At 38.5% G+C, this 14999-nt stretch overlaps 1 protein-coding gene across 1 annotated transcript in view; it reads left to right on the top strand.

Annotated features, from left to right (window-relative positions):
- Positions 1 to 14394, top strand: part of LOC134286862 (tetra-peptide repeat homeobox protein 1-like) — a 265454-nt gene extending 251060 nt beyond the window's left edge. The window contains exon 2 of the mRNA XM_062848553.1: positions 12824 to 14394. Within this exon, the coding sequence (XP_062704537.1) occupies positions 13396 to 14394 (999 nt within the window). The 5' untranslated portion in view covers positions 12824 to 13395. The remainder of the gene's footprint in view (positions 1 to 12823) is intronic.
- Positions 14395 to 14999: the final 605 nt, after the last annotated feature.

The raw sequence follows: 14999 nt of genomic DNA, 5'->3' as shown, positions 1-14999 counted from the left end.
TAAGATGGAGACGTCCGATTTTTTTATAATGCAAAGAAGCCCATGCAATATGGATATTTCCAAAACGGGTCTGATTGTCTGTACGTTTGTTGACCATTTGTGGCGTATTTATAATGCAACAAATTTCCAAAATGGAAAGGTTTGTTGGTCTATGCGTCCGGTTTAATATAATCACATCGTTTAATTTGAATACATGGTCATACTATGAGGCACTAGTATACCTCTCAGAACTGCAGTTTTCAATTACAGTCCATTGTGCAGAGTTGATCGTTCAAATAATTCTCCACGAGCAACGTTTCACACAAAGAAAAAAATAATAATTATAGTCTTTTCACGCTTGGCCTCAAACATAACGGCACCATTATCACCATCATCAATGGTTAACATTTCAAAAGAGGAAGTGTTGCATAAAAATTCAATTAAAAATCCCCTTCCACGCCTCTCCCGCACGCACATTTCAGCATCCCGCATCTTCAGAATGATGTTCCACCACAGGCATGACAGTGAATCAGAATCACGATGATGGCTGTGACATCCTTCTCGGTATCGTAACGCTGGATGTAATGAACGGCTTGGAGCTGGTATGGCAGGAAGGATTAAAATGTGGTATTGCGACATTTGCACCTATTTAGACTGACTCGGCCCAAATTCATTATTATCACAGTCGAATTTCGCACACGACTTCGCAGCGGCTAGCGTACACAAGTTCGATTAAGTTCATGAAAGGGGTGTCGGATGCACAGCAGCTAAACAAAATAAGTATGATTTAGTGTGAAATGTCGCTGGAAATTTATGATGCTGTGGATTCTCAAATTGTCACAGTAGTCTAAACATTGATGAGAAACCCAATATTACATAAACCAATTTAAATATTCGCATCGACCATATTTTGATACAAGAATGAAAATGGTGTATAGCGTAACACTCTCTCCAACTAGCGAAACAGGATGCAGCATCAATGAAAAAGTGTTACGAATAGCGAACCTCGCCTGTCGTTTGCCACCGGAGTCGTCCTGTAACCATGCACCATGGCGTGTGGTTTGCTGCCTCCGAGATCGAAGACCTCCAATTATGAAAAGAACCGTTGATGATGACGATAATGACGTGATGACGGCTATGGTTATGGTCGTCGTGGGTACGTTATGTGGCGTGTGCTTGAAATGTAAGTTCAAAGCTAAAGAACTTCATAGCTGAGGCTAACTTTCAGCTGAAGAGTTTGTAATTGATGACTGCGTTGGTAGGTTATTACGTAATAAATAGTATACTACCTATAGGTAGGTGAAAGACGTCTACATAGTTGTGACGTACTTTAAGTGCAGTTTCCAAGAGCAACCCTTTTTGTCACTTCTTGGAACCAATCCAAGCAGATGGAATAAAATGCAAACTTCGAAAGGACCTACCCAAGGTTGCTCTCAAGCTGTTACCGACAGACCGTTACGGTGACCTTTCACCATGAATTAAACGCTGAAATATATTATTGGCGCGTGTCCCATTTTTTCCAGGAGGGTCGCCCATCCATCCACGTTGCTTATGTAAATAGGCGCGCAAAAGACGAGCCGCTTTTTTTTTATTCATACAGCCTGACCAAGTAGGGATGGCGTGACTAACAAGGAAAAAGAAAAGGAAGAACAGTGGACAAACAGGAGCAGAAAAGCCTGCGCTTGTCTTCCCATTTGTGGGACATGTGCCGGTTGGTGTTGGTATATCATTAAGCTTTTCCCTCTGGGGAAACAGCCATTTGCTTCCGTGAATGGGGCACGATGTTGAAATGATACACTGGTTTTCAATTTCAAAGTGATGATAAAAATGAAGTTCCATTTCTTGAAGCAAAGTTAGAAAGTATCCTAAATTCTCGACGGAGAAATATTTGAGGAAGTTACATGCTAATACTTTTAAACTTTGTGATATCATCGAAATTCTCTGCCTTAATATAGCCGTGCTGGTGTAGCCCTTTCGAGACGGAGCAACAGAAGGAAATCTCAATACAAATGGGATAATGGTATGTTTGTGGATATAAAACTTACAGTTATATAGGATAGAATTCACGAATCAGTCATTTTTATCTCACTTCCATCCTCTTTCGCGCTTTATATAACGTACTTAGCTGATTCAGTATGGATTTTATATACCATTTTCTACCTTAACTTAGTCTAGAACTTAGTTTATGAACATTTCATAACCATTTCTGTATCTTGCCATTCAACTATCAAAGGAAAAATTGAAGTTCTACCAAAAAAATGACGATTTGAACAAAAATCCGACTCAGACTTCATTTGGAAGGTGACCCCAAACTTTTGCACGATGCAGCATCCTAAGGGGTGACCCCAAACTTTTGCACGGTAACTTGTAAACCTAACTCGATAATTGTAATCAGTTTCGTACACTGTGGTGCATAATTGATCGGACAAACGCCGATTTTCATACAAAATGGCCAAGTTTGAGATGCTGTAACTATAGTTTGCTTTGGTGGATTGAGCTCAATTTTTGACACGGAACTACGAATATGCTGAATTTTGTGTATACAAAGTATAAAATGTTTTCGTCTGGGCGTGGCAAGGCGTTGAAAATATTGCAAAAGTGATCGGACAGCGGTACCCCTTTGATTTACACGCGTGCCGCTGTCCGATCACTTTTGCAATATTTTCTACGCCTTGCCACGCCCAGACCTGTGAACGAAAACATTTTATACTTTGTATACACAAAAGTCAGCATATTCGTAGATCCATGTCAAAAATTGAGCTCAATCCACCAAATCAAACTATAGTTACAGCATCTCAAACTTGGCCATTTTGTATGAAAATCGGCGTTTGTCCGATCAATTATGCACCACAGTGTACCTTTTAATTCCGCCCTATGTTGCTTATCCTTTGGCAAATACGCGTATTTCGACTACCACTTGTAATCTTCCTCAGTGTCAGTTATCCACGCAGTGGAATAGTCGAAACACGCGTATCTGTCAAAGGATAAGCAACATAGGGTGGAATTAAAAGGTACGAAACTGATTACACTCATTCGAAGAGGGTATTCTGCTTAGAGGGTTCGAACAGTCGCTACAAGACTAACTCGATAATTTAAATTATGTTATGAATTTTTCCGCTAAAATCTAATGATTGGCTCTCAAAGAGGATAGAAATAGGGTTCTAATGCAACTTTAATTTTAAAATTTGGTTGACCCAATTTTGAATTACAAGGAAAACAATTTTTTGTACAGATTTAGGAAAAACATGTAAGTTTAGGTAAACGTTTTATACCAAAAAAATCATATAAAAATTTGTGAAAATTACCTACGAATCCAATCTAACTCTTTATCTTTCGATAGAGTCTAAGAACGAGTGGATTAAATGAAAGATGACTGAGATATGACCGAAAAACATTTCCATGTTTTTGAGGGGGTGACCCCAAACTTTTGCACGGGAGTGTAAACAGTAGTTTGTTTACACACATACACGTGTATGTAATGACTGAATTATTAAAACAGTTTACTTCACATAAAATAAAGACGAAACAGATAAATTGCGCAAAACTGTTATCGCTCAACAGCACAATTGTGCTGGTTCGTCATGAAAGAGATAGGTTGCAATCAAAGTACGGATCGATTTAATTCCAAATTTACTTCAAATTAATAAGTATATGCGCCCTTTCGAAAAGTTAAGCTACAAATACTGGAAAGGCAAATTAACGAAATACTTTGATAGTATAGATCACAGAAAATGAAAAAAAAATGTAAAAATATTTCCGTCCGCCTGGTTGTATGGAAATCGCTCATAGTGCGTAGATGTGTATTCAAAAAATCAGTCAAATTCTTCGCAATCCAAATCAAATCATGCTTTCATTGTACTGTTAAGCAAAAGTTTCTAAATTGAGACCCAGATATAGATCTATAGTCAAGACCAAAATATTTTGTTATTATAGTACAAAGAAATCTTTCTCAGTAATGGTGAAACACGATGTTTCGTATGCATTGAATCGACGCACACATTTGACCGCATACTCCCTTGGACGAAGAAAACTAGTATCTTTAAATTATTTCGACAGGAAATAGTAATTTATTTGAATTATTGAACAACTTTTGCTGCATTCTGCAGCAGTGAAGTGCCACAGAGCTCGATAAGTGAATCTGGCGAAGTGAAAATTGAAGGGCGATGAAGAACATTTTGGCTAGCTGTTGCTTTTCAACGTCATACGCAGAGCGAAAAACCCAAATTAATCCACCTAGTGGTGATAGTGCCTTTCTCGTCGTATATGTTCTCACGATCTTTCCGTCGACGTAAGTCAAAGTGTTCCTGAATCCTGATATTTTTTTAAGAAAAGCAAGCATTTTATCAAAGCCATCATTGAATTGACTTAAAACTTATCAAGACGATACTAACAAGCTAATATATAACTTTTTACACAATCACAGATCACTTTGCGGTCTTCGATAAAGTTTTTTCTGCACATTCTAGGTTATATTTTTCTGACCGTTGAAAACAAGAATGTAGTGAGTATAGTGAGACGTCTGTTTGTATGTGGGTTTAATATGTCAAGATATTGTTCTCTTACACATATTTATCGCTTGCATTTATTTATATATATATATATATATATATATATATATATATATATATATATATATATATATATATATATATATATATATATATATATATATATATATATATATATATATATATATATATATATATATATATATATATATATATATATATATATATATATATATATATTATAAAAATTCATAAAAAATGAAATTTCTCGAATTCAGCCAGTCACCCCCACATCTTAGTTCTAATGCTGAAACATACTTCTGGTCAAATTTTCAGCTGAATTGGTGAAGATTTCGAGGTGCCTCAAGTCAAAATTGTGTTTTTTGACCATTTTTCGCCTTTAAAAAATGCCCGTGGACGCTAGAAGCCATATAAAATATCGTGGCAACCCTTAAATGAAAGATATGTCTATTCCTTACAACTTTTGTGAACATTATGTACTGATAGGAGGATGTTTTGATCATATTTATCCATTTTTCAGACATGCAAGTATGCTAAAAAGTTACATTTTACAACAGTTTCTGTTCTACGAAATTCCAACACTCAATATTTATCAAAACTTTCAAACCATTATATGATTACCCACAATATTCTGAACAATATTGCCATACATCGTTTTTTTACCCGATCTACGGAAAAAATCACAAAAATCGAAAAGTAGAAGCTATTCTGAGTTTCTTGATATCTGGGGTTGACGCAACTGCTGGCAGGCAGAAAAATCAAACATAGTAGCTTTGCTTTTTCTTGATGATTGCAATGATTGATCATTGATTCAAGTGACAGGTTGGCACAAGTACACATTGCCTTAACAAAAGTGGCATATAATGTACCTCAGTAGAATATGAGAAATGGTTCAGATGGTAAGGCTTTGGACTGGCAAACCAAAGGTTCAGAGTTTGAATTTGTGTCAAATGTGCATTTTTCAATTTTTTTTTTGCAATGGTTTTCCTACAAATCTAAGCGTTAAACCTAACGTCGGAACTCGCGTCGGAAGATGTCATCCGACGATGTGATTTGATCCTAATGAGCGGATGTGATCCGCTACTCAGCCAACCAGTCCGACGTAAGAATCGAAGTACGGTTTAAGAAATAAATTAGTTATTTAGCGTGCCCGATTTTCAACTACGCAAGCAATGAAAGTTCTATCATTCTGTCAGAATAATGCAAACATGCATGCGTTTTCCCTAACGCTAGCCAAAGGGATAGTAATGCAAGCAAAATGAAATAATGAAATTATTTCATTTATTTTTGCACTTCAAGTGCTAGTTGATATTACCAGTTTGATAATAAAAAAAAACTATACAAATGGTCTTATATTCAAACTCTGAACCTTTGGTTTGCCAGTCCAAAGCCTTACCATCTGAACCATATCTCATATTCTACTGAGGTACATTATATGCCACTTTTGTTAAGGCAATGTGTACTTGTGCCAACCTGTCACTTGAATCAATGATCAATCATTGCAATCATCAAGAAAAAGCAAAGCTACTATGTTTCATCAAGTGTTTCATTTTTCTGCCTGCGAGCAATTGCGTCAACCCCAGATATCAAAAAACTCAGAATAGCTTCTACTTTTCGATTTTTGTGATTTTTTCCTTAGATCGGGTAAGAAAATGATGTATGACAATATTGTTCAGAATATTGTGGGTAATCATATAATGGTTTGAAAATTTTGATAAATATTGAGTATTTGAATTTCGTAGAACAAAAACTGTTGTAAAATGTAACTTTTTAGCATACTTGCATGTCTGAGAAATGGATAAATATGATCAAAACATCCTCCTATCAGTACATTATGTTCACAAAAGTTGTAAGGAATAGACATATCTTTCATTTAAGGGTTGCCACGATATTTTATATGGCTTCTAGCGTCCACGGGCATTTTTTAAAGGCGAAAAATGGTCAAAAAACACAATTTTGACTTGAGGCACCTCGAAATCTTCACCAATTCAGCTGAAAATTTGACCAGAAGTATGTTTCAGCATTAGAATTAAGATGTGGGGGTGACTGGCTGAATTCGAGAAATTTCATTTTTTATGAAGAGGCCTAATATATATATATATATAATCCCGTTCAAAAGTTTGGGGTCACCCCCTCAAAAACATGTCATTTTTTTAGGCCCATATCTCCGCCAATTTGCGTCCGATTTCAAAACCCTAGGTTTCATTCAAAAGATAATAAGTCAAAGAAACTTTGAACGTGATTTAAAAGAAACTTTTTCAGAAAATTTTGTATGTAAACTTAACCCAAAGTTGCCAAATTTTCTAAAAAATGAATATAAACTTACGGCAGTGTCGCTAGAAGTTGGGTCGACCAAATATTAAGATGAGAGCGGTAATATGACCCATTTTCTATTAGCTTTCAACTGCTTTTTACAGAACTTAGCTAAAAAATCTAGAAAAAAAGTTATTAAGTAAATTAATCCTTGATGTCATCGACCAAAAGTTTGGGGTCACCCCTCAATATGATGTATCGGCCAAAAGTTTGGGGTCACTATCGTAAAACATGGAAAAGTGATTTGTTGATATCTTCGTCATCTATAGTTCAATTTTAATTATTTTTGGCTCATTTCAAAGATAATTTACTAAATTTACGTTTGATGTCTTCAACTTAACGTATTTAACGATTTTTGTATATAAAAATGTTATGTAAAGTTAGCACATTTTACCACGCTTCAAAAAATGAGGCAACTTTACGTTAAGTTTTAGTATGTAAATTTCAACAAATATGTGTGGTTCAATGTCTATGCAGTAAGTATCATTCATTTTGTTTCAAATAAGCCAAGAAGAATTAAAATTGAATGAAAGATGACAAAGATATCAACAAATCACTTTTCCATGTTTAACGATAGTGACCCCAAACTTTTGGCCGATACAGCATTTTGAGGGGTGACCCCAAACTTTTGGTCGATGACATCAAGGAATAATTTACTTAGACCAAGCCCACTCATGGGCTCAATCAAGCGTTTTAACGTTAAGTAGAGCCCCGAACAAAGAAGCGAACCGCACCGGTCGCTGCTAAGTAGGGCTCGAAAGCGAAAAGTTTACGTACGGTTCGTAGCAGGGCTTAGAATATAGAGACACGCAAAGTACGGTCTCTATCCGTAGGCTCGTGCGCTCTCTCGCGTTTAGCTCTCTGGGTAGCGTAAAGAGGAGACGAAAGAACATGAGTATGGATTTGTTGCCAGGTACCAATATAGTTTCCAGAGAATGATTTTCTTGTTTTGTATAGGTAGGAATCTATTTTAGTTTGCATCAAATATTTAAAATTTTAATTTTTACTTGCTTTGAAATTTTCAACAAAACAATATCATAGATCGTTACATGAATAACACAACAAATTGTCTGACATACAATTGCGATAGAGTGACAATACAAACGCAGAAAAATAATAGGTTTAAATTGACAAGCTTTGCTTAAGTATGTTATGAATAAAGTTTTCCCTTCTTCGCCAATTTTAGGATCATGCATAACGAAAATGTATTGATTTTCTTATAAAAATAATTACGATTGTTCATAATCACACCTTTAGTTTTTTAATCGGCCGATCGTTTCGAAACTAATATTTGAAGAAATGTATAGTGATGCAGTGAGTTTTGCTATTTTAACACGTACATGTTTGAGCCGGGGTTGCTACGCAGCAAGTAAAGTTTGGTTTCGCACATTTAGAAAAATGTCCAAATAAATAACTCGCGAAGTTCGTTCCGACAAGTTCCAAAATTATCGTCATCCGTCGCAGATTCCGGTGAGAAGATGTGCGTATTTTCTAACCCGGAAAGATACCATTTGACGGTAATAAGTGACCACAAGGTTTTCTTTCTTCACTTTCCGGGCTGAGATCCCCCGCTTTGAAAGAGCTGTGCCTCGCCTTCCGTTTTGTCGTGAATATTTCGAAAAAGGCAAAGGAGATTTGGTTTGATTGCTGTTTTTGAAAATGGTGGTCGTCAGTGGGTGGTTTTTTAAATATAAATTTAAAAATATAAATTAAATAAACGAGACATTAGGAAGAAAGTGTGCGAAATGGGTAACTTCACCCTTGTAGAAACAATAAGGCAAAGCAGAAAAAAAATCTGCGAAGACCCCATGCGAATAACACCAATCATGCAGAATAGGAGGTTCGGCATTAGATCTACAAAAACAACCTAACAATTGGGGAGATCTTTCCAATAGTACACATTTATTCACAGCTCTTTTGTCCACATTTTCATATATTTAAAACATATTCATCAACATGCTATCTGGATCGTTTGGTATAATATGTCCACGCATCCTTCATCCCCTGTAAATGCGAGAAGTACCTTGCCGAAAGAAAATATTCTGTACTCCAAGTATTTCGAAGAATCATCTTTGCGCGTAAATACAACGCAGTAGACCTGGCCGCTTTGATGCATGTGTCATATCTATGATATGCTGCAAGCATCAATATTGACAAGAAAAGTAACACGATTGCTTTCCAGGGTGATTCCGTACTGGCTGCGTATGTATCCAGCTTTCCACGCTCGCCATAATGGCGTATGCTATAAAACAATTTGACAGTATCTGTACCCCAGCTAACGCAACGACTTATTTCACCCATAGCAACCATTGATAAACAAAATTTTCTCTTGTCAACGGAAAACAAACCAGTCAAAAGATTCATTATCATAATCAATTTAAATTATTCAGTTTTAAAATAAGTATTTTTCTTCTAGCCTGAACAAATTAACTTCATATTTCGCTTGTTACTGTTGCCTCTCTTAGCCCTCGAGGATAGACACCGGAAACCAGAGAGGACACCGATCAAAACCCCAGGCTGCTGATGTGACCAACGGCAGCCGGTGGGCTGGGCTCAAAAGGCATCTTTTCACAGGGTCCTTTAGAAGCTTTGTGGAGAAAATTTCGGACGATATCATTGACTGATTGTGGGGTTTAGTTCAAGAGTTTAAATTTAATCATGAAATGTAAAATGACATAGATGCTGCTGGGACGATTCCAACGGCGAGGAGGGTCAGAGATGGAAACCGACGGTGAAGGCTAGCGCAAGCACAGACCGTTGATGATGCCCTAGGTTGATAGGCTGTGCCAACGAGGGTCATGACCAGTGAACGCGACCGATGCTGGGAACCTAAACGTAGGCCAGCGAGGACGGCCGCCAAATGGGGTCAGCGAGGGAGGCCGGTGGTGGGGGGAATCCTGGAATAAATTCCCGGGGGGAATCCTTTAAGAAATTGCCGGGATGATCCTGGCAGAAATTCCGGGGCAAATCTCGGAAGGGACTCCCAGAGGGATACCGGGGAAATCCCCTAACGAATTAACGGTGAATCCGGGAAGAAATTCCGGGGGAAACCCGGATGGAGTTCTCGGGGGAATCCCTGAGAGAATTCCGGGAGAAATTCCTAGAAGAATACCTGATGGAATGGAATACGCCGAAGGAATTCCTTGAGGATTCTCCAAAGGAATTTCTGACGAAATTTCTGGAGAGATCCTTGAATGATCTCCAGGCAGAACCCCTGACGGAACTCCTGACGGGCGGATTTCTAAATGATTGGTGGTATTTTTTTTAGAAAATTCCTGACTGAACTCCTGGAGGATTCTCCGAAGGCACTCCTGGTTTAATCCATGAATGAACTCCAGAAGGATACCCCGAAGAAATTCGTGGAAGAATCTCTTGGGGAACTCCTGAACCCATCAAGGGAAATCCGCCATGAAATTCCAGGAAAAATCCCTGAAGAATGGCGGAATGTCTTTTGGAGAAGCACTAATTTGCGGACGAGTGTTGATTGGCGCCATGCAGCCAGCAAATTTGCTGCCACTTATTTTTGTTTCACTCGGGGCTAGCGCAATTCTGGATTCCAACAATCGAATCTTGGGACATATCAAACCTCGTCCGGCATATCTTTTATAAATATGTGTCAATTTATGACAATGCATGAGAGGACAACGGTTTCATAGATTCTCAACGGTACTGGTGGATGGACCCGAGCAAAGTTTCATAACAACCGGATAACATACTGTGTTATCTGATATCAAACATAATTAACTGAATTTGTTCTCATTGTGGCTGAATAAGCAGGCAACATAACAAACATGATAACAACCAAGTATACCCGAGATACCAATAAAATATCTCATTATGTTATCAACAGAGGCACCCTGATAACAACTTCTGTAAATCTATCAATTTTATCTAATTGAAAACTTATTTTGTTATCAGAGAGATATTTGCAACGGTCATTGATAACTAACTCCCGTTGGTGTTGTCGACGACGATGCCCCCAGTTTGACAGGTAATGGTAACATAAACTACCAAGTTGATAACACAAAATTGAAAAATGAGTTCTGGAGCGAACACTAGTTATCAGTTTGTTACTGCTCAGTTATTGTACTTTGCTCGGGGATACAGCCTCCAGCTTTCGTTACTACATCTCCACATGGACGGACAGTTGTGCCGTTGCTTCGATATAGATGTTCTACGGAAACCGCTGTTAACGGCTTCCCATTGCCGCTCTTCTTCGGCGGTCGCCCTCGTTGGCATGCGTTTTGTCTCCGGAGCCGTTCTTCTTTGATGACCACGGACTGTCGATCTGGATAGATTTTCTCGCCCTCGCTACCATAGAGCTTCTGCAGCAACCGCTGTTATCGGCCTCCCTCCACTGGCTTCACACCACCGGCCTCCTTCGCTGGCCTACAGTTTGGTTCCCAGCATCGGTCTCGTTGACTGGCCATGACCCTCGTCAGCACAGCCTATCAACCTAGGGCATCATCAACGGTCTGTGCTTGCGCTAGCCTCCACCGTCGGTTTCCATCTCGTGCCCTTCTCGTCGTTGGAATCGCCTCAGTTAATTTGTCCAGGCTAGAAGAAAAATACTTGTTTTAAAACTGAATAATTTAAATTGGATACCTATGATAATGATTGTTTTGCCTGGTCTGTTTTCCGTTGACAAGAGAAAATTTTGTTTATCAATGGTTGCTATGGATGAAATAAGTCGTTGCGTTAGCTGGGGCACAGATGCTGTCAAATTGTTTTATAGCATCCGCCATTATGGCGAGCGTGGAAAGCTGGATAAGATTAGATAAGAGTAGTTACGATTTTTCAAAGATGCTTTGACTGTACCTAACTCAATTCAGATATCATAGAAACACTTCAGTATTTTTATTTCTAACAAAATTTAGTCGAGCTGCCAAGTTTCATCAATTAAAATAGGTGGTGTGCAGGACTGCCATATTGTGGGTTCCTCGTTATAGAAAAAGCAAGGTGTTGGATGTTAAAATCAGTGGCGTAGCCAGAAATTGTCTCTGGGAGGGGTTTTCAACGGTCAATAATATCTTTTTTGATTTGACACTTACCTTTTGTAAACAGTAATGAGTAATTGTATTCAAAGTTTGAATATAGCGGCGCAGCCGAAAAATTTTTTCGTCGCAAAGCGCTTTATGCTGAAAATTTGTTCCACAAATTTTTTCTCTGGGGGGGGGGGGGGGTTTAACCCTAAAACCCTCCCCGTGGCTACGCCAGTGGTTAAAATACATCAATTGTTGTGTGAAGTTCATTGTGTGAGCTCATTATGTACTTTGACAAATACGCAGTCTACTTCAAGCGCATAGAATCTGCTCCCAACAAAATATTCATTTACCAGCATCCAAAGGATCGCAATATATACTAATCCGATTGATGCTTTGTAACTAAAAGGTTGTAACTGAGTATAGAATAAGCTGAAGTTAAAATACACGTTAATGAAAAAAGGTTGCGCAAACTTATCGCAGACTGTTAGAAGACAGCTTCTACTATGATCAGAATTCAAAAATCTTGACCTACGTGAAGTTGTAAAGGAGACAACTACGTTATAAATGTGTTGGAAATGCAAGGGATGTAATTATTCAATAAACCTAATTATTAAAAAGAAAAAAATTCAGATAAATTTCTTGCGAGAAAGGCAACATGGATATATTATTTTAGATCAAAATTCAACCTACAAGTCATGCAGTAAGCAACAAACACATAATTTAAAAAAAGATTGCTTGAATTCCGAGATTTAATACAATCATACATTATTGAGAAAATAATATCTTAAAACGCACCAAAACTGGTACAAATCTCCAAGGGAATTTTTTATTTGAGTTTAATTTTAACTTACTGTTTTCAGTCTTATCCATAACCCCTTCTTTCAAAATATGAGCACAGATTATTATACTGAATAAGATTTGCAATAACACCATAGAAATACACAAAATATTGCGATGATTTACCGAAGTGCAAAAAACCGACGGTACGGATAGAATAGAGACCACCGGTGCGCAAAGGCGACCGATCATTATTTTACTCACATGGAAACGAACGACCGGTGCGAAAATGGGTGGATAACGAAATTAAAAATCGTTAACGACGTGCTGATGCGTGTGTAGTATTAAGCCCACGAGTGGGCTTGGTCTTAATAACTTTTTTTCTAGATTTTTTAGCCAAGTTCTGTAAGAAGCAGTTGAAAGCTAATAGAAAATGGGTCATATTACCGCTCTCATCTTAAAATTTGGTGGACCCAACTTCCAGCGACACTGCCGTAAGTTTATATTCATTTTTTAGAAAATTTGGCAACTTTGGGTTAAGTTTACATACAATTTTTTTGAAAAAGTTTCTTTTAAATCATGTTCAAAGTTTCTTTGACTTATTATCTTTTGAATGAAACCTAGGGCTTTGAAATCGGACGCAAATTGGCGGAGATATGGGCAAGGGCGTAGTCAGAGGGGGGCAGGGGGGGGCCGTGGCCCCCCCCTGACCGAGCAACTATATTTTAACTTAACCGAAAAACTTTGATGATCAGAGCTGTTTTTGACTTGTAAAAATAAAATTCTCCTGCATCCTCGTATTTTTTTAATGTATGCAGGAATTCCTTCGGACATTCATGGAGGAATATCTTCGAAAATTCCTGAGGGTATTCCTTCGGAAATACCTGGAGGAATTCCTTTGGAAATTCCTGGAGGAATCCCTTCGCAAATTCCTGGAAGAATTCCATCGGAAATTCCTGAAGGAATTCCTTCGGAAATTCCTTGGGCTATTCCTTGGAAAAATCTTGGATGAATACTTTCGGAAATTCCTGGAGGAATTCTTTCAGAAATCCATAGGGAAATTCGTGAGGAAATCCTTAGGTGAATTCCTTACGAAATTCCTGGACAAAATAATTCCAAACTTCCTGGAGGAATGCTTTTGGAAATTCCTGGAGAATTGCTGGACGAATGTCATCAAAAATTCCTGGAGGAATTCCTTCGGAATTACCAGAAGGATTCCTTCGGAAATTCCTGGAGGATTTCCTTCAGAAATTCCAGGAGGAATTCCTTCGGAAATTCCAGGACGAATTCCTTCGAAAATTCCTGGAGGAATTCTTTCGGAAATTCCGGGAGGAATTCCTTCAGAAATTGCTGGACGAATTTCATTGGAAATTCCGGGAGGAATTCCTTCGGAAATTCCTGCAATAATTTCTTCGGCAATCACTGGAGGAATTCCTTCGGAAATTGCTGGACGAATTCCTTTGGAGCTTCCCGGAGGAGTTCATTCGGAAATTCCAGGAGAAATTCCTTTGGGAATTCCTGGAGATTTTTTTTCGGCAATTCCTGAAGGAATTCCATCGGAAATTGCTGGACGAATTCCATTGGAAATTCCTGGAGGAATTCCTTCCAAAATTCTTGGAGGAATCCCTTCGCAAAATCCTAGAAGAATTCCTTCGGAAATTTCTGGAGAAATTCCATCGGAAATTCCTGAAGGACTTCGTTCGGAAATTACTGGAAGAATTCCATCGAAAATTCCTTGGCGAGTGTCGCGACCGGGCAGCCAAGGGCAGGGAGTGTTATGCTCCAGCCGGAACCGCGTTCGCCGCGTTTGATTCCTCGTCCGACATCACGCGTCCGTTCTTGCCGACTATATCACGGACGCGTGATGTCGGACGAGGAATCAAACGCGGCGAACGCGGTTCCGGCTGGAGCGTTTGTCAGCTTGCCCGGTCGACAGCGAGGTCCTTCGAAAAATCTTGGATGAATACTTTTGGAAATTTCTGGAGGAATTCTTTCAGAATTTCCGGGAGGAATTCCTTCGGAAATTGCTGGACGAATTCTTTTGGAGATTCCTGGAGGAATTCATTCGGAAATTCCAGAAGGAATTTCTTTAGGAATTCCTGGAGGAACTCTTTCGGAAATTCCGGGAGGAATTCCTTCGTAAATTCCTGAAGCAATTCTTTAAAAAATCCTGGAGGAATTCCTTAAAAAAATCCAGAAGGAATTCCTTCCAAACTTCTTGGAGGAATCCCTTCGCAAATTCCTGGAAGAATTCCTTCGGAAATTCCTGAAGGAATTCCTTCGGAAATTCCTGAAGGATTTCGTTCGGAAATTCCTGAAGGAATTCCTTCGGAAATTTCTGGAGGAATTCCTTCGGAAGTTCCTTAGGGAGTTCCCTCGAAAAATCTTGGATGAACACCTCCGGAAATTTCTGGAG

The sequence above is a fragment of the Aedes albopictus genome, chromosome 2 (genome assembly GCF_035046485.1).
Source record: "Aedes albopictus strain Foshan chromosome 2, AalbF5, whole genome shotgun sequence".
NCBI classification, from domain to species: Eukaryota; Metazoa; Arthropoda; class Insecta; order Diptera; family Culicidae; genus Aedes; species Aedes albopictus.
Note: the sequence above shows the minus strand (reverse complement) of the source record. Positions and strands in the feature narration are given on the sequence as shown.